The sequence below is a fragment of the Rana temporaria genome, chromosome 3, assembly GCF_905171775.1.
Source record: "Rana temporaria chromosome 3, aRanTem1.1, whole genome shotgun sequence".
NCBI lineage: Eukaryota > Metazoa > Chordata > Amphibia > Anura > Ranidae > Rana > Rana temporaria.
This window is the reverse complement of record NC_053491.1, coordinates 293,112,712-293,137,804: the sequence shown is the minus strand read 5'-3', so window position 1 is coordinate 293,137,804 and position 25,093 is coordinate 293,112,712. Positions and strand designations below refer to the sequence as shown.

The following is a 25,093-nucleotide window of genomic DNA, read 5'->3' as shown; positions in this document are numbered from 1 at the left end:
ACAGCTCCCTCTGAGCTGTTTATATATGTCATAATTGATATGTATACACTGTTGGTATCACTATAACAATGTTTATTAAACTGATGGGTGTTGATATGGCCATCTAGTGCTCTCTGGTGGCTACTCACTCCCATCACACAACATATATATTTTTTGATACAGCTATATATAGCCTTATATTACTGGCTTATACAAATCACTGTTTGGTGCTTTAATAGGTTCCTATGTTTAGAGTCAGCGCAATTTATATTTTTCTCACATTTTTTCCTTTACTTATTGTTTACTTGTTTATCGCAGCTCTCAGAGTGAATAGGCCAATATTGGGCCGAATGTTTATTTTCCTTTTTTTCACTTCCTTTGGTTAATGGTATCTTAGCGCAGTGCTTCCCTTTTTTCTCTTTAAGATCATGTCTTATGTCTACACATGCCCATTTTTGGTCTATACTGATTTTTGTTTCATTTTCACTGATTAGTCACGTTACCAGTTTTTGCTTATATAGCGTAGTGATTTATTCACTGTTCAACTCTTGTCTGTTTTCACATTCATATATCTTCATGTTGTGATGACCTTATTTTTCCAGTATTACTACATTGTACTCTGGTCATCAGGTACTCCATTCACTGCATTAGCGCTGCACGTTCTATCTTCATTGTTACTATACTTACCTTGGGTTTATGTGCTTTAGTCAACCTACCACTAATGCCCCCAATAATACCCTCTGGATTATGTTCCTTGCGGACTATCTCTAGCTGGTAACCAACTGACAAGTTGCCCCAGTTCTCCAGGAACCCAAACCCCTTTTTTCTACACCAGCTTTTCAGTCACTTGCTTACTTCCCTAATCTCCCTCTGTCCTTCAGGTGTGACTCAAGATACTGGTAGTATTTCTGAGAATACTACCCCTAAAATCATTTTTAGGACACGCCATCTTTCTCTGACTTTGTCATTGGTGCCAATGTGCACCATGACAGCCCGGTCTTCCCCAGCCCCTCCCAGTAATCTGTCCACCAGATCCATTATATGTGCCAAACCCAAGCGCCCGGTAGACAACATACAGTTCAGTGCTTCAGGTCTTTGTGACAGATTGCCACCTTTGTCCTTCTAAGAATTGAGTGACTAGGGTGAGGGGAAAAGCTCACAGATGCGAATACAGACCTTGACAGGTCTATTGATCTGGTAAGAGGATATATTTGCCCTATTTTTCTTATGGGAGCACTGGGTGTTACACCTAATAAGAACCGGAGGTCACTTGCACATTTTATCATATCACTTTATGGACTTTATTTGTTTTTTGGACACTAAATTAATAATTTTCTGGACTTTTATATGATTCATCAAATAGCACGAATTGTGAAAATTGTTACACCAAGCACAGTTTTTATATATATATATATATATATATATATATATATATATATATATATATATATATATATATATATATACATACATACAGTACAGACCAAAAGTTTGGACACACCTTCTCATTCAAAGAGTTTTCTTTATTTTTATGACTATGAAAATTGTAGATTCACACTGAAGGCATCAAAACTATGAATTAACACATGTGGAATTATACATAACAAAAAAGTGTGAAACAACTGAAAATATATTTCATATTCTAGGTTCTTCAAAGTTTTGCTTTGATTACTGCTTGGCACACTCTTGGCATTCTCTTGATGAGCTTCAAGAGGTAGTCACCTGGCGCAGCACCCCATCACTCTCCTTCTTGGTCAAATAGCCCTAACACAGCCTGGAGGTGTGTTTGGGGTCATTGTCCTGTTGAAAAATAAATGATGGTTCAACTAAACGCAAACCGGATGGAATAGCATGCCGCTGCAAGATGCTGTGGTAGCCATGCTGGTTCAGTATGCCTTCAATTTTGATTAAATCTCCAACAGTGTCACCAGCAAAGCACCCCCACACCATCACACCTCCATGCTTCACGGTGGGAACCAGGCATGTAGAGTCCATCTGTTCACATTTTCTGCGTCGCACAAAGACACGGGGGTTGGAACCAAAGATCTCAAGTTTGGACTCATCACACCAAAGCACAGATTTCCACTGGTCTAATGTCCATTCCTTGTGTTCTTTAGCCCAAACAAGTCTCTTCTGCTTGTTGCCTTTCTTTAGCAGTGGTTTCCTAGCAGATATTCTAACATGAAGGCCTGATTCACACAGTCTCCTCTTAACAGTTCTAGAGATGTGTCTGCTGCAAAAGGTGGCTTCTTTGAAGAACCTAGAATATGAAATATATTTTCAGTTTGCCAATTTGGGTGATGATGTGGAGGTGGCAAACACAGAGGTGGCAGCCCTAGATGTTACTGCTACCCCTAACAGCCGGGAGAGCAACCCATCTAGTAGAGGTGGGGAGGGGAGTGCAGGTAGGCCTAGACAGTTGGTGGTAATAGGGGATTCTATAATCAGAAGGACTGATAGAATAATTTGTCGCCAGGATCGCTTCAACCGAATGGTTTGCTGTCTCCCTGGTGCCAGGGTTCGGCATGTGGTGGACCGGGTGGATAAATTACTGGGAGGGGCTGGGCATGACCCAGCTGTCTTGGTCCACGTTGGAACCAATGACAGTATACATGGAAGGTGGAGGCTCCTTAAGAATCAATTTAAAGAACTAGGCTGCAAGATGAAGGGAAGGACCTCCAAGGTGATATTCTCTGAAATATTGCCTGTGCCATGCGCAACACAGGAAAGGCAGGGGGAGATTATAGAGCTGAATGCATGGCTAAAGACCTGGTGTAGGAAGGAGGGATTTGGGTTTCTAGAGCACTGGGATGACTTTTCATTGGGGTGCAACCTATATGCTAAGGACGGTTTGCACTTGAATGGAAGGGGGTCTGCTGTGCTGGGGGAGAGGTTTATGGGAATGCTGGAGGAGTATTTAAACTAGGATTGAGGGGGGAGGGTGAACTAGAATTACATCGGGTACACAGGTCAGCTAGGGGTCAGAAATTAATGGAGAGTGGAATGGGGATAGATGGGGGGAGGGTTATGGCAGGTGACAAGAAAGTTCCCATGTTGCAAACAGCCATTGGAAATAATAGTGCCATTTGTACTACTATAAATTATATGAAAAACACTAGAGAAAAATGTAACAATACATTTAAGTGTTTGTTCACCAATGCCAGAAGTCTGCCAAGCAAAACAGGTGAGTTGGAAGCTCTGGTGCATGAGGAGAGCTATGATGTAATCGGTATTGCTGAAACTTGGCTTCAATCCTCACATGACTGGGCTATTAATATTCCTGGCTATGCTCTCTTTCGGAAAGACAGGGTAAAAAGGAAAGGTGGAGGGGTCTGTCTCTATGTGAGAAGTGACCTCAAAGCAAGCGTGAAAGAGAACCTGGTTGATGGAGAGTGTGATGAGGCTGAAGCATTATGGGTGGAACTGCATACAGATGTGCGTAGTTCAAAATTAATCATTGGAGTTTGTTATAAACCACCCAATGTTAATGAGGAGGTGGAGACTCAGCTCCTTGCACAGATGGAAAGGGCTGCAAGGGCTGGGACGGTGATAATAATGGGGGATTTTAACTACCCAGAAATTGACTGGATTAATGGCACTTCTGGGACAGTTAAAGGACAACAATTTAAAAACCTATTGCAGGACAATTTTATGGTGCAGTTTATTGAGGCCCCAACTAGGAATGATGCTCTGTTGGACCTGATAATCTCAAACCATGCAGAGCTTATTACTAATGTTCAGATAAAGGAACACCTGGGTAGCAGTGATCATAACATGATTTCATTTAATGTTAACTATAAGCAAGAAATACATACAGGAAATATTAAAACACTAAATTTTAAGAGAGCAAATTTTCCAAGGATGAGGGCCGCTCTCCAGGACTTGGACTGGGAGGGACTATTGACACAGATGAACACAGAACAGAAATGGGAATTTTTCAAAAAGACTGTGTGGAACCTCACTGCAAAGTATGTTCCCATGGGCAATAAGTTTAAAAGGCTAAAAATAAAACCTATGTGGCTCACGGGCAAAGTTAAAAAAGCTATAAACAATAAGAAAGTAGCTTTTAAAAAATATAAAAATGAAGGAACACTAGTGTTGTTTAAATGTTACAAAGAATATAACAGGATATGTAAAAAGGAAATCAAGGATGCAAAAATTCAAAACGAACGACAGATTGCAAAAGATAGTAGGACAAACCCCAAAAAATTCTTTAAATATATTAATAGTAAAAAGGTGAAGTCTGAGCATGTAGGCCCCTTACAAAATAATCTAGAGTGGGTGACTGGGGACAAAGAGAAGGCAAATTTATTAAATGCTTTCTTCAGCTCTGTGTATACAATGGAGCATGGGGGAGCTCATGTCCATAATGGGGGTGGGAGTGACACAGCCCCAAATCCACAATGGCTCAAAAGTGATATGGTCCAGAAATATTTAGACAGAATAAAGGTGGATAAAGCACCTGGACCTGATGGCATCCACCCACGGATCCTAGGTGAGTTGAGCTCTGTCATTTCAAAGCCACTGTATCTAATATTTAGGGACTCATTAATGACAGGAATAGTACCACTGGATTGGCGTAGAGCCAATGTGGTGCCTATATTTAAAAAGGGAACAAAGTCTTTACCAAGTAACTATAGACCTGTTAGTCTAACTTCTATAGTTGGGAAGATACTGGAACGTTTAATAAAAGACCATATGGATGAGTTCTTGCAGGAAAAAAAACTATTTAAGCAGCAGACAACATGGATTCATGAAAGACAGAAGTTGTCAGACAAACCTGATTTCCTTTTATGAAGAGGTAAGTAAAACCCTGGACAGAGGAGTGGCTGTGGACGTGATATATTTGGATTTTGCAAAAGCGTTCGATACAGTTCCGCACACACGGCTCATGTGTAAGGTAAGGTCTACAGGATTGGATATATCAGTTTGTAAATGGATAGAAAATTGGCTGAAAGACAGAATTCAGAGAGTGGTTAATGATTCTTACTCTGAATGGTCCAAGGTTATCAGTGGTGTACCCCAAGGTTCAGTGCTGGGACCCTTACTTTTCAATATATTTATAAATGATATTGGGTCTGGGATCAAAAGTAACATTTCTGTCTTTGCAGATGACACCAAGCTATGCAGTGGAATAACGTCCTTGCAGGATGTCGCCAATTTACAAGCCGACCTCAATGCTCTGTCTAATTGGGCGACTGAGTGGCAGATGAGGTTTAATGTTGATAAATGTAAAGTTATGCACTTGGGGGCTAAGAATATGCATGCATCATACATACTAGGGGGAGTACAACTGGGGGGATCTGTAGTGGAGAAGGATCTGGGGGTTTTAGTTGATCATAAGCTCAATAATGGCATGCAATGCCAAGCTGCGGTTTCCAAAGCGAGCAAAGTCCTTTCTTGTATTAAGAGAGGTATGGACTCCAGAGACAGAGATATAATTTTGCCCCTGTACAAATCATTAGTAAGACCTCATCTGGAATATGCAGTTCAGTTTTGGGCACCAGTTCTCAAAAAGGATATCGGAGAACTGGAGAAAGTGCAGAGAAGAGCAACCAAACTGATAAGAGGCATGGAGGAGCTCAGCTATGAGGAAAGATTAGAAGAACTAAATCTATTCACTCTTGAGAAGAGGAGAATTAGGGGGGATATGATCAACATGTACAAATATATAAGAGGTCCATACAGTGTACTTGGTGTTGAGTTATTCACTTTACGGTCAACACTGAGGACAAGGGGGCACTCTTTACGTCTAGAGGAAAAGAGATTTCACCTCCAAATACGGAAAGGTTTTTTCACAGTAAGAGCTGTGAAAATGTGGAACAGACTCCCTCCAGAGGTGGTTCTGGCCAGCTCAGTAGATTGCTTTAAGAAAGGCCTGGATTCTTTCCTAAATGTACATAAAATAACTGAGTACTAAGATTTGTAGGTAAAGTTGATCCAGGGTAAATCCGATTGCCTCTCGGGGGATCAGGAAGGAATTTTTTCCCCTGCTGTAGCAAATTGGATCATGCTCTGCTGGGGTTTTTTGCCTTCCTCTGGATCAACTGTGGGTATGGAGTTGGGTGTATGGGATTGTATTGTGTTTTTTATTTTGTTTGTTTATTTTTTTTGTGGTTGAACTGGATGGACTTGTGTCTTTTTTCAACCTGACTAACTATGTAACTATGTAAGTTGTTTCACACTTTTTTGTTATGTATAATTCCACATGTGTTAATTCATAGTTTTGATGCCTTCAGTGTGAATCTACAATTTTCATAGTCATGAAAATAAAGAAAAAACTCTTTGAATGAGAAGGTGTGTCCAAACTTTTGGTCTGTACTGTATATATATTTATATTGTTTTAAAGAAAAGAAAGGACAAATAGTACAAAAAATATTTACAGAAAAGATACTACAAAATAGATATGAGGAATCTTCTGGCCTTACTTATCATCACGGGCAGTGCCTAACTTTTTGCACCACAAAGCCAACAGTGTTGTGTCTCCCCCTGTTATCTTAATCCTCTAGCTAGTCTTAGCTCCTAACCTTGGTAAAAGATGTAGGTACACAGTACACTATTCCCCAAACAAAAGTGCATACATTGATTGCTCAGCAATATTTCATTGGAAGGCAGGAGAGAATTTTGGAATATTTAATCAAACGCAAATAGACATTGCTGACCATCAGAAGCATGATTTGTGGGAGCCCTGCCACCAAAGATCATGATCTATGTAGACCATGTGTAAATCCAGCCCAGTGCATTGGACACATTTAATACATTCATAGCAACTTAAAGAATGTATAGAATACTCAGTCCATTGCTCACCATTTTTTCCACATTGTTTCATGTTGTTTTCGCATGCATTGGAACATTGCTCTAAAAAAAGACACCATCAGAAACAATTACCAATATGTGTGCTTACCCCTACATACAGTTTATACCGTTTGCAGGGACACGAATGCTCTTGCACACACATGTTTAAAGTGTCAATTAGTTGGCCAGTACTCCTATTGCCTTTTTTCCTGACCCCTTGGCCGCTGACCTCTTCTTTTGTTTCTGATTGAGTTAATGCATTGGCTTGTTAACTCTCTGGTTTGTTCTTGTCACAAATTATATGACAATATCGGTTCAGTCCCTTATTATATCATACCCAGGTAGCCTGCATAAATTGAAAAGTCAATGAAAAAAAAACAGATTGAGCATTGCTATTGCAACCCCTTGATGAAACTTAGATATTTGTAGTTAAATAGTGAGCTCTTAGCCAGTGTAGACAGGTGAATATACTGGACATGAGTCCCAAAGGAGATTAGAGTCTACAAAGTCTGCAGTTGGAAAATGAGTGGTGGATCAGTCCACTGCTGATTACATGGGAATCTCTTTAGAGTGATCAGACCTTGAAGGCTCAAGACAGAAAGTAGCAAGACACAGGTGATGACAAAATGGTCTCTACTGTACTCTCTAGTACATAAACTATTAGGCTGAGATTCTAAACAGCACTAAGAAACTAGTAATAGATTGTAACACATTTGTTAGACCAACATTAAGTTAAAATAAAGAAACAAATACTGTTTTTCCCCATTTTATTTTAAAAATTAATAAGAATCCAGTCCAACATGCATTTTTCTACAAACTGAATGTATTTAAATAACCAGATAATTTATTCATACAATACAATACATATATAGATAATATACACATATTGATACAAACCTTTCTCATCATAGTTTATTTAAATATTATAAAACATTGATCTACCATCTAAAATCTTTAAAGAAGAACTATACCCAAAATGTGATACACTCAGAGGCGTATCTAGTGAAAATGGTGCCTATGGCAAGCACTGAAACTGCGCCCCTGTCAAAACGTTTGAAACCTTTCAGATAACCAGGGACAGGGAGGGATGCAGTGCGACGAGGACATAGAGGGACACTGGGAACCACTGGCAGCTGGTGCTAAATTTTTTTTGGGGGGGGGGGGGCGCAAACAAACTGAAAAAAAAAAATCAATTGCAGCCACTGTGCCATCAATGGCCAGTCATAGGCCGTCATGGGGGCACCTGTCACGCCCCTTCCCGGGCCAAGTAGCAATATTAGGAATTGCTGTGCCGGCGCCGTGCTTCAGCAGGCTGGCCGCGATGCCGGGAGCTACATTAGTGCGGGAGGCGGCCGCAGGAGGACGGGTGGGGGTTTTTCCGTGCAGGGGGTAGCTTTTTGCTGCCCCCCTCCCCATGGCGCCCATGGCACTTGCCATGGCTGCCATACCCTAGATACGCCACTGGATACACTACCATATCTTTATTGCTGTTAATGATGAGGATGAGCAAATTGATTCACATGGAAGGAGATTAGCAAACTGCCTAATCTTCAGAGAATCATTATAAATCACAATCACTTGGCTTTTGAATTGTTGAGTACTGGGCACATCAGACAGATCTGCATATAAAAGGATCAGGTGTATCAAAATTAAAATAAAACATTTGAATCCAGAAAGGATTATTACTTTCTGTGGTTCTCTGCAGATTGAATAAAACTGCACTAATACGTTTAAGCAAACTGAAATAAGTTGTTAACTTGTTTACGCTGTGCTCTATTCCAGGACTCATTCCTTGAGATTTTCCCTTGCAACTTCATTGGGTTTTGGAAGCGATGCCCCTGCCAACAAGAACAAAGACCTAATGGAAAACCTTACTTCTCATCCCAAAACTGCAAAATTTGTAGGTTACAATTTGCTTTAGGAAAGAGCATACATACTGTTTTATTTTCAGTGAAATACTTTCTATAAATCATTTACATGTAGCAATTGTGTATACAGAGTAATAATCTGTATACTACATACTCAGAGTTAATTTCTCTAATATGGGGTTCTGGATGCAGAGTGTTATAATAATTATGTACGTTATATGATATACTTAACAATAATTACACCATTTGATATTCTTGGATTCTAAGAAAAGTTATTACCCTTAAGTTGAAGTCACATTAATAATAAAAAGTGGCCCTATTAGGGAAATATATTGTATCCATATTTTCTCAAGTTTATACATTTTGTAAAATGTGCATGTTGAAGCACAGTGTAAAAAACAAACAAAAAAAAAAGTAAAAGTGGATTGGTTAAAAAAGGTAAAACAGTAAGAAGAGGTAATGCAAACCAAAGGTTAAGGGGCCAAATTCTCAAAAAAGCTGCCTAACTTAACTTTCAGCAGTTAAGTTACACAGGCGTTAAATTTCTACCTAAGTGCCCGATCCACAAAGCACTTACCTAGAAATTACACGCCGTGTAACCTAAGTGCCTCCGTCGCAAGGCGGTCGTCTGCTCGAGGGGGCGATTCCTATTCAAATGAGGCGCGCTCCCGCGCCGGACGTTCGGCGCATGCGTGTGACGTCATTTTTCCCGACGTGCATCGCGTGAACGTACTTTACGCCGGGCTTTGTGGATCGCGACGGGACAATAAAGTTGCGTCGGGTAAAAAAAAAAATACGCGCCGGGAAAAAAAAATTGAAATTTAAAAAAAAACTCGGCGATCGAAAAAAAGGTTTGTTTTTACAAGGTCTAAACAGTTTAGGCCTTGTAAAAGCATCCCTAATTTTATGTATGCAAAACGTAACTTACGCAGAAAACACAAAGCTAAAAAGCTTTGTGGATCTGCTTAAGTACTCATTTGCATACACAAAGCGGAATTTCAAATCGAAATGCCCCCAGCGGCGGATGCGGTACTGCATCCTAAGATCCGACAGTGTAAGTGTCTTACAGATGTCGGATCTTCTGACTATCTTTGGAAAAATCCTTCTGAGGATCGTTTCCAAAGATAGCCACAGGGATACGCAGGCTGAACAGCAGTTCCGCCTGCGTATCTCCTTTGAAGATTTGGCCCAAGGTTTGTATCTAATGGATTTAATCAGGTTTAGAGGAACAGTGATGTTTTCACTGCAAAAATTGGTAAGAAGTTCAAATATGAGTTGGGGAATTTTCTAGAACTGTTTAAAAAATGAGTGGCATTGTTGGAAATACATACTTTCCTTAAAAAGGAAGCAGTTTTGACCTTTTATAAACAGTGCCAATATTGAAAAACTTAAATTATAAAAACATAGAAAAAATAAATTAGATTAACAATTTTGATAATTTGCATTGTCAGGATCAGCTTGTTGATATGTCACCTACAATGTTAAAAGTTGATATAGAATATGGTTTTAAAATAGTATTATTCATTTATTTATTTATTTATTTTTTATAAAAATAGTTCTTTGATATGAGCAGTGCAAGTGGCAAAGTGCTTTTATCTCAAATGGGTCATATCACACATACAAAGCACTAAAGAAGCATTGTTATGATATTATAGGCATACAGCAAAAGTGTCCTGGTGAATAATTTAGAAGATTTTTTTTTTTTTTTTTACAGAATTAAATGAGACCATAGCTACTATGTACATTTCTATATTCTGGCTAGCTTTGACAGAATTAGGAGGATTCATAGATTAGATTTTTTTTTATTGGCTTAAAATATCTGCACATTTGCCTGATATTTGAAAATGTCATGGTTCAGGAAGCAATTGTGATGCATGAATTGTAGGATTCTATTCAGATAAGACAAAGCTATAAACGTGCATTCATTAGAAAAATGGCAATTTGCTAGTTGGTTGGATTGCCTCAATCAATCACTCATCGTTAACGCTATGTTTGATGGGGATTTCTGATGGTGGCTAATAGCCTTCTGATAAATGTATCAGAATACGATTATTACTGTTTGAAATGATAACTGAACACTTAAAAAAATAATTCATTTTATGTTTTTTTTTTCTTTTCTTTTCTTTTTTTTTTTAAAAAGGACAACGGTATATACAATAAAATTATAATGCCAAGGCAGAAGAATAAAAGTAGTTAAGTCCCTTATCTATGATTGTTTACTTGATGAACTTATAAAGCTCATAGGTACTGTTAATCTCTTTAACTCAAACACGCACAACTTCTCATATAAAATGACACAAAGGCTTTCCATTTTCAGAATTAGGTAGACAGTTAAATTCATGAGAATATGTAAAGTTATGAGTTTTAAGGGACTTTCATGCTACAAAACATAAAAATACACACCTCATAACAAGTGCTTAAATAGTCATAAATGTAGTCCCTATCTTAAAATTGGGAAAAAACTGTTGGTCTCCTTTTGACATTCTTCATATTGATTTGCTGTAGTCATTGCAGTACTGACTTAGTCTTCATAGACTCTGTACAGACAAAATGAAAAAAAATAATATATTAACATAAGCAACACATTGGTCTGCAAAATACAGAAAACTGATCTTCAAAGAAAACATAATTTTTTATTTTATTTTATATTAGAGGATTGTAAAATGTTAAGAAACATATGTGCTGTATTGTGAAAATTGTTATATCACAGCATAAACTGTGAACAGAAGCATAAAAAAATTCACATGTAAAATCTGACAAGCTGGCTGTACCCAAGTTGATCAAATGGATCAACTTGGGTACATTCAGTCTGCTCATATATAGTTTGAATCTAGCTCAGTCCCTGCTAAACCGACCAAGAATCGAACCATCTATGATCGGCTTTACTTGCAATAAAAGGTCTGAGCACATCATAATTTCATACTTTGTCAGATGGGTATACATAACTTAAAGCTGAACTTCAGGCACAAAAACTCTCATTTAAATATACAGTGTCTTGAAAAAGTATTCACACCTCTTGAAATTTTCCACATTTTGTCATGTTACAACCTTCAGCAGAGAAAGGGAAGTTGGTCAGAGTTGATGGGAATATGAATGGAGCCAAATACAGGGCAATCTTAGAAGAAAACCTGTTAAAATCTGCAAAAGACGTGAGACTGGGGCGGAGGTTCACCTCCCAGGAGGACAACGACCCTAAACATACAGCCAGCGCTACAATGGTATGGTTTAGATCAAAGCATATTCATGTGTTAGAATGGCCCAGTCAAAGTCCAGATCTAAATCCAATTGAGAATCTGTGGCAACACTTGAAAATTGCTGTTCACAGATGCTCTTCATTAGGGATTGGCCGATTTTTGCGTCAAATGTAAGTTCACAAGTTTGCCAAATAGCGAACATTATGGGGCATGTGTTGAAAACTTGAGCACTGCAGAATGCCCCATAATCCACTGCGAGATCGCAGTGCATTGATGTCTGTTGATTGGCCAAAGCATGCACCTGACCTACATGCTTTGGCCAATCATAGTGCACACCTGCTGTGAGAGCCATGATTGGCCAAAGGCAGGGTACCTTTAGCCAATCATAGCTCAGGTGGCTAAGTCCACGCCCCACACTATATAAGGCTGCTTACACGGCGGCCATATATAGTGTTATGATTGAGAGAACATTAGATGCAGGTTAGTTAGTGGTGTGCAGGCAGTTTTATATATATATATATATATATATATATATATATATATATATATATATATATATATATATATATATTTATATATATATATATCCCTCCCAGTCCATGACAGGCCCTTCGGGTCTAGTATGGATATAAAGGTAAACTCCACGCCAAAAAAACAGAGTGGGGTCCCCCCCCAAATCCATACCAGGCCCTTCGGTTGAATACCATTTATCATTTTCCTTCCACTTTACAATTATGTGCCACTTTGTGTTGCTCTATCACATAAAATTCCAATAAAACACATTTAAGTTTTTGGTTGTAACATGACAACATTTGAAAGATTTCAAAGAGTATGAATACTTTAAGGCACTGCACTCCTCAATAGCAGGATCACACATTCCAGAAGACTGCAGGACCATTCAGGAGGCACAGCGCAAAATGTGAAGTGGGCAGCCGACTGTGAAGTCGCAAGCTGTCACAGCTGGGTGCCCACAGTTGAAATGCCAGGGAAAGAAGCTCGTGGGAAGGGACAGCTCAGGTGAGCACATCTAGGACAGGGACAGGTTATTTTCTTGTTTGTTATTAAAAAATGAATATAAATAAAGATTATGGGCTAGATTCATAAAGACTTATGACGGGCATATCAGTAGATACGCCGTTGTAAGTCCAAATCCACGCCGTCGTATCTTTAAGCGTATGCTCATACTGAGATACGCTTGTCTGTTGCTAAGATACGACCGGCTTAAGTCTCCTACGCCGTCGTATCTTAACTGCATATTTACGCTGGCCGCTAGGGGCGTGTACGTTGATTTACGCCGAGAATATGCAAATGATCAAGATACGCCTATTCACAAACGTACGCACGCCCGTCGCATGTATGATACGCCGTTTACGTAAGGCGTTTTCAGGCGTAAAGATAAACCACCAAAAAGATGGCGCAGCCAATGTTAAGTATGGACGTCGGATCAGCGTTGAATATTTCACGTTTTACGTTGTTTGCGTAAGTCGTCCGTAAATTGGGCTGGACGTAAGTTACGTTCACGTCGAAAGCATTGAGTATTTGCGACGTGATACTATGCATGCGCGAGCATGCGCCATACTATTGGTGCTTCATTTACATGTATGGTAATGAATCGTGAATTCATTACCATACAACACGCCCCCTACCTGCCTATTTTGAATTAGGCGGAGTTACGCCGGGCCATTTGCGCTACGCCGACGTAACTTAGGAGGCAAGTGCTTTGTGAATACAGTACTTGCCTCACTATCTTACGTCGGCGTAGTGCAAAGGGGATGCGCTACGCCGACCTAAAGAAGCACCGCCGTACCTGAATCTAGCCCTATATATATAAAAAAGTCATCAGCTACAGTTTTTTTAATAAACACAAAAACAAGCTCCTCTTTAAGGAGGAGACAATTCAAAACCTGTACAAGGAGAGAGCATCAGTGACTGGTCTTAAAAACAAAGGAAGCTCTTGCACAGAGGCAAACGTTCAGACTGGACTCCTGCACAGATCAGGAACAATTACACATGGCACACCAAGATTCAAGTATGAATATGCAGGTCTCTTTTATTTAGACAATGCCTGCTTTCCTGGAGTTCAGCTTTAAAAATAAGGTTAGCAATATCAGTGCCTCTTTACACATATTCATTTCTACAATTAGTAAGTGGATAATTATAGTAGCTTTTTAAAACTAAGTTTCAAGAGTATTTAAAATGCCCTATTTATGTAGGATTTCTAAAGAGTGTTTCATCTGTAAATTATACCAATTTGTTGCATATTTATTTGAATGAAGGTATAATGAAATTAACATAATTTGACATTTACATAAAAGCCTGAACATGTAAATCCTGAGTCAGACTGTTTTTAAGGAAGATTATTTTTGGCAGGGGAAAAGTAACTATTAACCCCTTAATACTGTATGAAAATAATTGATCAAAGTGTATATTATACTACTTCATCAGAGTTTCCAGTAATATAATAATTTTAGCACTTTCCTTTTTCCTCATGTCCTTCTTTATTACAAAAAAATGTGTTTCACAAGAACAGGGTGGTTATAAACAAAACAGAAAACAAAAATTAAATGTTTCTGACAGTTAAAATTAACTTTTGAGGGATATATTAGAACTAAATGTCCAAAACTGTTGCCAGAACTAGATTCTGCCTAATAGTTTGACACCATCTTTGGGATGAATTACAACTTCAAAATATACTTAAATATGAGGCGACATAGATCAAATCCTGTGTGAATGAAAAGGCAAGAATTCTGTAGAATTTAAAAATGGACAAGGCTCCGGAACATAGAAGAGGTTCCAGTATATACTCCATTCAGAGGGTATATTTAGAAATCATGCTTCCTGATTTTTTTTTCCTGCATTGTCAGTTTGTAAACTCAACAATTAAACATCCAAGATGCAGCTCCATTGTTGTGTTGTGAAATTGGTTCGGATGGTCTTCTTTGTGACCAAATATCAATGAAAAACAAATGATAGGAATTATACATGAATAGTGGCCTTTTTTGGTCTAAAGAGACCAACATGCTTGGCAATACCTAAAGAAAACTGAGTGAACATAATAAGAAATTTGCCAAGATATTTTCAGAAGATGGCCACTGACATCAAGTACTGGTCTTAGTCTAAGATCAATACATAACCTTGTAATAAAAATATCTAGCTCTTTGCATGCCTCAAAATCCCCTACTTGTCCACCATGTTTTATTGATGTCAATAACACTGTACTATTGGTGCTACTCAATGATGATATAGCCATTCTTAAAGCATTGATACTCATAGATCCATGTCAGACAGTACTATTACTGCAGTGATTACTACTGGGGGTTCCACGTAGAGTGCCTCTGTTAAGGATAGATAGATAAGTAGTCCTGCCCTAAGCTCTACAACAGCTACATGAAAAAACCATAGTGGTTGTTCCAGCACAGCTTGACATTCTATAAAATCTATTAGATCTACTGCTAATAGAAAGCTGTCTATTTTAACTTTTTAAAATTTGGTTTAATGCAAAAGATCTAATGTTTTTTTGTGACTGGATGTGCAAATAATGTGGATTCTCTGGGGAAATTATTTACATGCGCACAGCTGGGGCTAAATGATGGACTGGCATATGCTTCTAAATAAAATAATTAGTATTAATTTTCTAGTCTAACTGGAACTTGCTGCCCTCAAGCAGAAAGTATGAAGTCTGCTGTAAGGTTCTATTAATAGATGTCAAATGCATCACATTATCGCATTCCTGACAAGGTTAGAATAGAAAGTGTCTGAGTAAAAGGATTTCAGTAACAAATCCAGTTATATTTCTTTTCTCTCCCTAGCCCTACATATAATAGATAACAGCAAAGTAAATGTTTTTCGATATATTCAGGTACATTAACATGATCTAGCTAAGCTAGGTATTTAATAGAAATCTGTCAGTACTGTCAATATATGGGTCTCATATAATTACTGCAGCATTGGTGTCAAGTCAAAAATGCAGTCTACAGACTCCAACTCCACAAGATTCCATTTTTATTTAAACATCACAAGCACACAATAGTAGATAGATGGACAGACATGTATTCGTGTTACAGACATCGAGATGTACAGGTTTATTTACTAAAAGCGGAGAGTGCAAAATCTGGTGCAGAAGTGATAGTAACATACAATATATATATAATCCCCACCAACATCTGCACAGATTGACTTCATATTTTAAAGCGCTACATAGTATTATCGGTCACTATTTTGGTTGATAATTGCTTGTTTAAAACTCTTTCTGGGCTTTGGTGAGGAGGCATAACCTGGTGATAGGCTATCTTACCTATTTATTGTTTGTGTCTTGTTTATCTTACATTCACTGCCCCCCTGATGGAGGCATCTTCTTGAGGCCTTGAAAAGTTGCGTCTCTATGTTTGTGACAATAATTTTTTTTGCCCTTTTGATTTACTATGGTTTGTTGGCAGGCATGTATCTGCCATGAGGCAAACAGGGTGTTTGCCTTTGGTGGCATTTTTCAAGGGGGGCCGCACAGCCCCCTCAGGCAGATGGACTGCTATGCATGGACTGCCGGTGCTTGCTCCTGAGACACATGACTCCCAGCCCCACAGCCGCCTCTAGAAAATCCAGTCTACGAGCGGCAAAAGTTGGAGCAATTACAACTCTTCCAGGGCTGCTCCAGTGTGAGCGAAGAGTATGGGCTCTGACAGGACCTTGGTTTCTGCTGTCACCCAGTCAGAGATCAGGGCGGAAGATTGTGCCGACTAGTAGGTCCTAGGAAGAAAGGTGAAAGCCGTGTGTGCATGTGTGTGTGTGTGTGTGTGGGGGGGGCTGTGAATAGGTGAGAGCTGTGAACAGTGGAATAGTGTGGGGGAGGGGGGCTGTGAATAGGTGGGACCTGTGAATAGTGTGGGGGGATGTGAATAGGTGAGAGCTGTGAACGGGGTGCTGTGAAGAAGTGAGAGCTGTGAAGAGGGGGGGGAGAGAATTTGTGAAGAGTGGGAGAAGGTTTGTGAAGAGGTGAGAGCTGTTAAGAGAAGGAGGGTGAGAGGGTTGTGAAGGGGTGAGAGCCGTCAAAAGTCGGGGAGTTTACAGATAAAGGGGTGTATCTTAAACAGGAAGAAGTGGGACACATTTAGATGGGGGGGAGCGCATGAATTTAGTCTTGCCTAGGGCAGCACAAAAACAAAATACACCACAGTTTGTTGGTGATGTATAGATATTAGAATACAGCTCAGCATATACAAATGAAACTCGCAAAAGTTCATTTATTTCACTAATGCAACTTAAAAGGTGAAACTAATATATGAGATAGACTCATTACATGCAAAGCAAGATAGTTTAAACCGTGATTTGTCATAATTGTGGCCTACAGCTCATGAAAATCCCAAATCCACAATCTCATAAAATTAGAATATTGTGAAAAGGTGCAATATTCTAGGCTCAAAGTGTTCCACTCTAATCAGCTAATTAGGCAATGACACCTGTAAAGGGTTCCTGAGCCTTTAAATGGTCTCTCAGTCTGGTTCAGTAGGAATCACAATCCTGGGAAAGACTGCTGACCTGACAGTTGTGCATCATTGACACCCTCCATAAGGAGGGAAAGCCTTTACAAAGGTAATTGTAAAAGAATTTGGATGTTCCCAAAGTGTTGTATCAAAGCACATTAATAGAAAGTTATGTGGAAGGGAAAAGTGTGGAAGAAAAAGGTGCACATGCAGCAGGGATGACCACAGCCTGGAGAGGATTGTCAGCAATGCTTAACTACTGCCTCACTATTAACAGCAGTGTTATTAGCTTACTGTGAAGCCTCGTACACACGGCCGAGGAACTCGACGTGCCAAACACATCGAGTTCCTCGGCCAGTTCAGCACTGAAGCCGCCGAGGAGCTCGGCGGGGCGAGAGCTCCCATAGAACAACGAGGAAATAGAGAACATGTTCTCTATTTCCTCGCCGAGCTCCTCGTCGGCTTCCTCGGCCGAAAGTGTACACACGGCCGGGTTTCTCGGCAGAATTCAGCCAGAAACTCGGTCGGAAGCTGAATTCTGCCGAGGAAACTGGTCGTGTGTACGAGGCCTTAGAGATGGATCAGTTGTCTGTTGGGCTTCCTGTCTGATCAAACTGATAGGTAGCCCAGTGAAAAACTGAAGTAGTATACATTAAGGCTTACAACACTGTAGTTAATTATGAGACATCTGATCAGCATTGTCAACCTATAGCAGGAAGTGCTTTTACTGGCAGGATCTCCAAGTGAAAACTTTGCAAACTATCCCCCATAATAATTTGATTAAGAAAAATGCATACAGTGAGGCATGTTGCCAAACATACTGAAAAATTTATTTTTGTTTTACATAGACTTTAAAATTCAAAGAGAAGGCACCTCAATATGCATGTGAATATGCAATGGCTAATATCTCCTGTGCCATTCTCAGATTTAGTTTTACTTTGTTAATGGGGACAATCTGGCTTTTAAAAACGTATGTATGGCTGACTATTTTATCACCTTTTCTTGTACCTAAGACATTTGAGTTGATTTACTTAACATGGTTGTAGACCTCATTCATGAAAATCTGACCTAAGCACATATCTGTAGTGTTTTCTTATATCTCTCCAAAGCTCTAAGTGCCATGTCTTTTTGCTGCTCCGTTCCTCTGTTATCAGCATGATAATTTCTGACAAGTTCTCCGAAAAAATTAGATAACAGCAGCTGAAAATTTGTGCCAAGGAGAGAGCTTAGAGGGAGATTAGCAGAGAGCTTGGCTATTCAGACTAAAGCACTGCATGTTCTTTCATTCCTCTGCCTATGTGGAGTGGGGATGTGTGGCTTTTCTCCAATCGGCTCTCACAAAGTGTAAGCCCAGACTCCCCATACACTGCTGAAAGAGGAAGAAAGATTTCTAATGCAATCTGCACTTTCCAACATTTTTAACATTTAGGTTGGGCAGAGCCCACCTTTATCAGACAATACAAATATGATGACTATTCTATGCCATCATTGTACATCAATATCCTTCATGCAAACCATGGCCCAGATTCACAAAGGAGATACGACGGAGTATCTCAGATACTCCGTCGTATCTCTCAGAGTATCTATGCGACTGATTCATAGAATCAGTTACGCATAGATAGCCCTAAGATCCGACAGGTGTAATTGTTTTACACTGTCGGATCTTAGGATGCAGTACCGCGGCCGCCGCTGGGGGAAGTTTGTGTCGTAAACCAGCGTCGGGTATGCAAATTAGGAGTTACGGCGATCCACAACGGTTTTTCGCGTTCGCTACGTCGCTGCTAGTCTAGTTTCCCGTCGCAAATTTAGTCAATGTTTTGGGTGCCCTAACTTTACACAGCACACGTATGTGCAGTATAAAGTATGGCTGTCGTTCCTGCGTCGAAAATTAAAAATTCACGTTGTTTGCGTAAGACGTCCGGGCATACGGAAGTACGCTACGCACGTCGCCGTTCGAAAAAATGACGTCAGTTCGCAAAAAGCACGACGGGAATTTCAGAATGGAGCATGCGCAGTAGGTCTGGCGCGGGAGCGCGCCTAATTTAAATGGCACACGCCCCTTCAAATTACGTGGGCTTACGCCGGAGGCCGCCAGCGTAGGTTTTTCATTGCAAGTGCTTTGTGAATCGGGCACTTGCGATGAAAACTTGCGGCGGTGTAACGTATCTACGATACGTTACGCCGCCGCACTTCTACGTGAATCTGGCCCCATGTGTTTATCAAGAATGATTTAATCTGATATAATTTTGGGATTTTACAATAGCTTTAAACTTGAAAACATTTGTTTTGAAGCATAAAACACGAATATCAACATTGCTACCTCTAAGGCACTTTTCTGGTATTTTTATTACAGTTGAAAATACATTAATCTTTATTCATGTACTTGTCATACCATATTTAAAGCATATTCAAAACAAGTTCTTTAGAATGTGTATAGATAAAACAAACTATACATGAAATATCTTGGTATTGTTTGATATTCATTTTATTACCCATACCTGCTCTTTTCTTTCCATATTGTGTACCATTTAAGGAACTTCTTAGTACTGTGTAGTTTAGGGTGCAAGCAATACTGTTGTCCTCTAAGTCGGGAAACATGCATGGTCACACTAAAAGAGAACAAAGAAATTTTAAGTGAAATAAATATGTGGTTAGGCTTTATTATTCATTATATTTTATATACAGTAAGTTGACAGCTTCGTACTATAGGAAGTCACAACGGTTTAAGTGGCAAAAAAACATGCAGTTTGTTAATATAATGTTAGACAGATATAAACAGACAGATATAAAATAAACAAACTAATACAGGTCTGTAAGCTTAAATACACCATTAAGGGCTTGTGTACACGATCAATGATGACCAGTTTTTCTTCTGCACTGGTAAACGCAAGTGACTACTAGGGTGTTATGTGCAGTATGGTAAGCTGTAAAAAAATGCAGCATGTCTGCATTTTTCCACAGTGCACTAAATGCTGCTTTGCAGTGATCTGAGTGAATGGATGTGACACTTCAAATGAAATTACAAAAAAAAAAAATTAAAGCAGTGTGATGCACTAAAACATGTAACTAGCTGTAAACACTTGGAGCCAGATCCACAGCCAGCCGCCGTAACTTAAAAATTCCCTTTTAAGTTACACTGCCGGAAAATTTCTACCTAAGTGCCCGATCCACAAAGCACTTACCTAGAAATTTTCGGCTGTGTAACTTAAATCCGGCCGGCGCAAGGCGTTCCTTTTCAAATGGGGCGAGTCCCATTTAAATTAGGCGCGCTCCCGCGCCGGACGTACTGCAAATGCTCCCGACGTCATTTTCCTGACGTGCTTTGCGCGGTTTTACGTTACGCCGAGTTTTGTGAATCGCGCCGGGTAAAAAAAGTTGCGTCGGAAAAAAAAAAAGTTATGGCGGGCAAAAAAAAACAAAAAAAACAGCGTCGCGAGAAAGAAGGGTCTACTTTTACAAGGTGTAAACAGTTTACACTTTGTAAAAGCAGCCCTAATTTTACACATGCAACTTAAAACTTACGGAGTAAAAACGAAGCTGAAAAGCTTTGTGGATCTCCGTAAGTGCTAATTTGCATACCCGAAGCGGCATTTCGACTCGAAATGCCCCCAGCGGCGGATGCGTTACTGCATCCTAAGATCCGGCAGTGTAAGTCCCTAAGGCCCCATACACACGAGAGGATTTATCCGCAGATACGGTCCAGCGGACCGTATCCGCGGATAAATCCTCTCGAGGATTTCAGCAGTACACACAATCGCATTGAAATCCGCGCTGAAATCCTCTGGCGATGACGTGTCGCGCCGTCGCCGCTATTATGACGCGGCGACGGGCGCGACGCTGTCATATAAGGAATTCCACGCATGCGTCAAATCATTACGACGCGTGCGGGGAATCCCTTTGGACGGATGGATCCGGTGAGTCTGTACAGACGAGCGGATCCATCTGTGGGATCCGATTCCAGCAGATAGATATTCTGTGCATGTCGACAAATATTTATCTGCTGGAATTCGGAAATATCCGCGGATAAATATCCGCCGGAGTGTACACACCATAGAATCTATCCGCAGAAACCCATTCGATGGGATTTATCTGCGGATAGATTCTATCGTGTGTACGGGGCCTTACACATGTCGGATCTTCTGCCTATCTATTGGAAACTGATTCTGTGGATCAGTTCCAAAGATAGAAACAGGGATACGCAGGCGGAACAGCAGATCTGCCTGCGTATCTCTTTTGAGGATCTGGCCCTTTGTTTTACTGTGCAGGCTAAATGCAAGAAGTGTAAGTACCAGAATCTGACCTGGTACCAGTCTCTTGCTGTTCCGGTTCAAAAAGACTGGAGAATAAGTGATAGAAGCAGTACAAGGTTGTTTTCTGATGAAGTTATACTGTACTCAAAAGCTGAAACTAAGCTGTGGTGATGTGAATGGACTGTCCTCTGGCCCCTCCCAAACACCACAAGCTTAAGAAGAGGAAGGGAACAGCCAGGAGCCAGCAAGGTTATCATGATCCAAACAAAAAGTATGTTTTTAACAAGGGGCAAAGCTTTTAAACTAAGTATAGCATGCTGGAACATCACTGTGCGCAATAACAAATATATATTCTGCTGTTTTAAACCTAACTCTGGGCACAAACACTTAATTTAAAGGGTTAGTTCACGTTTATCAAAAAGCCAACTATGCTGTCCTATATGGTCCGCAGTGTGTTAAACGTGTCTTTCAGCCAGGGCTCCTTTTAATTTGAAAGACTGTAGGCCAAAACCTTATAAAAAAAAAAGTGTTCCTAAAATCTTCTACAGCCTGTGATGGCCCTTTCTTGAGTTATTGGAGAGACAGAGAAGTCAGTGGGAAAAGCACCTTCTAGTGTCAGGGCAAAGAAGCGCCATCCTTTTATTTTGGGCTGCAAAGTACAGACTGTGTATGTGTTGGCACAAAACAGGACAGTGCTTGGAACTAATGCCGCGTACACACGTCCGGGTTCTAAAAAATTAAGTTTTTTTTAATGTCATTAAAAACGATCATGTGTGGGCTCCAGAGCATTTTTAACGATCTAAAAAATGGGCATTAAAAATTTCGAACATGCTCTTTTTTTTCACAACGTTTTTAACGTTGTCGTTTTTAAGGTTGTAAAAATGGTCGTGTAAGGCTTTAACGACATGAAAAAAATGTGCATGCTCAGAAGCAAGTTATGAGACGGGAGCGCTCGTTCTGGTAAAACTAGCGTTCGTAATGGAGTAAGCACATTCATCACGCTGGAACAGACTGAAAAGCGCAAATCGTCTTTTAGTAACACAAAATCAGCTAAAGCAGCCCAAAAGGTGGGGCCATCCGCATGGAACTTCCCCTTTATAGTGCCGTTGTATGTGTGGTATGTCACCGCGCTTTGCTAGAGCATTTTTTTTTCATGATCGTGTGTAGGCAAGGCCGTTTTAATGATCGGGTTGAAAAAAAGTTTTTTCTAGACCCTTAAAAACGTCATTTTTTAAGGGACACTGGTCTGAATGGCTGCTCAGTGCCTAAAATAACTTGGGATGGAGCCATCACAGGCTGTTGAAAATTTTAAGATTTCTTTTTAATACAGTTTTGGCATTAAAAAGAAGCTGGAAGCTGTCTGGAAGGTACCTACAGAAAGGTATCTACTTTTTTAGCACAATACTATACCTATATGGGACAGCACATTGTGCTTGTTGGTAAAGGCGAAATTGCACTTTTTTTATAATTATTATACAGGATTTATATAGCGCCAACAGTTTGCACAGCACTTTACAAAAAGGGGGAAACAGTACATGTCCAAAACAAGAGGAATCAGAGAGCCCTGCCTGTTGTTTATTAGTTAGAGATGGAACAGGCCTCTCTGAATAGTTGGGTTTTTATGAATTGCCTAACGGAAGGATAGAGTAGGAGATGGTTGGATGGATTAGGAGTTCCAGAGGATGGGAGAGGCTCTGGAGAAGTCTTTGAGGTGAGCATTGAAGGAGATGGAGAGCAGGAGGTCTCGGTTGGAGTGAAGAAAACTGTTTGGTTGGTAATTTAAGATGAGGTTGTTGATGTACCTGGGTGCAGAGTTGTGAATGGCTTTGTAGGCTGCTGTTAGTATTTTAAATTGTATTTGTTGTGTGAGCAGAAGCCAATGGAGAGAATGGCAGAGAAGGGTAGCAAACACTGAATGTTTGGTAAGGTGGATGAGCGCAGCATTCATGATTGACTGAAAGGGGATAGCCTATGTAATTATTAGGCCAACGAGAAGGGAGTTGCAATTGTCAAGGTGACAGATAACCATGGAGTGAAATAGTAGTTTTGTGGTGTTGGTTAAAAAGGGGGCATATTTTGGAGATGTTATGGTGGCAAGATTTGGACAGCTTAACTATGTTCCATAATAGCCACAAAGGATATAAATTCATCATTCATATAAATGTGCCAAATGTCATTGCAAACCAGTTATTCCCCTGTGACATCATCACTACACTACACATAGCCTGTACAGAAAGCAGAGCTGTGGGAGAAACCCATCAGAACCACCCACTACAGGCTTCCTGCAAAAACTACAGGGGTGGGGGGGGAGGCATACAACACCAGATACCCTGCTCAAGAACATAAGCAGCAGTTACCAGTCTTTATTACAGGAAGCTCAATTATGGAGGCAATGTTTTACATTGAATTACTGCACCATTCTTGAATAAGTACAAAAAGCACACCAAGATTCAAATATGAATATTCATGCCTATTCTCATTTGAAAAATGTTGCTTATCCCGGATTTCAGCTTTATAGGATAAGTTCAAGTTTAGTAATATGTTACGTTACACCCATGTTTAGGATATAATAGGTTACTAAATCATATGCCACCACCGGGATCCGATCCCCGATTGTGAGAGCAGATGGGAGATCCTCTCCCCGCACCCGCTGTCACAATTCAAAAACAGCATGCAGGGCTCTGCCCACACGACCATGTGATTCATTAACAGAGTACAACTACCGTCAGCCTTTGCTGCTGATGGCTTGTAGTTCTCAATGAACTGCCGGTGTTCATATTTCATTGATCTTTCTGGATTTCAGCAACTGCCTGCCTGTATCAGAGGTATTGGCAGACAGTGTACTGACAGTGTGCAGGATCCTGACATTACACCCACCCATCTGCTCAAAATGGGTGCAATGCTTTACAGGTTTCGAAAAAAAATGCACAACTTTTTACCTGCAAAAAAAAGGAGATTTTTTTTAATGTGAAATTACTGTATCCTTTAAAGTAGTAAATGTCACACATTTGCATGTCAGTCACTGAAAAGACTCTAAGCCAAAACATCGGCCTCAAAGGAACACGGCCTGCCCCTCTTCCAGCACGCAGCAGGCGACTCAGCCTCAGCTGTGTGTTTTTTTGAGCTTGTTGGGGAGTGAGGTTCCCTTCCATCCCCTGCAATCAGTTATCAGATTTCACTGAGCAATGTGCTCTAGCTCTGCAGTATGTGCAATGTCAGATCCCTGCCCCCTGCTTAGTGCTTCTGTGAAAAATCTTTGTGTGCTTTACTGTACAGCAGAATTGGCTGCAGACAAACAGGTACAATGTATGCAGGAGGATTTATTTCATCTCCTGAGGCTTGTTACCTCACTGGGTATATGTAATGGTTTACTACTAGTTTAGAGTAGTCAGTCTAATCAAAGAACAAGGAAAGTACAAAGAGAAGAAGAAGTTATCAGCTGACTAGATTTTTGGCAGAACAAACTAATTTTTGCATGCATCCAACAGATATAACAAAAGGCTTTCAATGGTATATTACAGGCTAAAGGG

The 25,093-nt window shown here is 40.1% G+C and overlaps 1 protein-coding gene across 1 annotated transcript in view; it reads right to left on the bottom strand.

Moving 5' to 3' along the window:
• Positions 1-10,745: 10,745 nt before the first annotated feature.
• CXCL14 (C-X-C motif chemokine ligand 14) overlaps positions 10,746-25,093 on the bottom strand; it is a 47,661-nt gene continuing 33,313 nt past the window's right edge. The window contains exons 3-4 of the mRNA XM_040344747.1: positions 19,812-19,922; positions 10,746-11,179 (exon numbers count right to left, since the gene is read on the bottom strand). Coding sequence (XP_040200681.1) covers positions 11,164-11,179; positions 19,812-19,922 — 127 coding nt within the window. The 3' untranslated portion in view covers positions 10,746-11,163. The remainder of the gene's footprint in view (positions 11,180-19,811; positions 19,923-25,093) is intronic.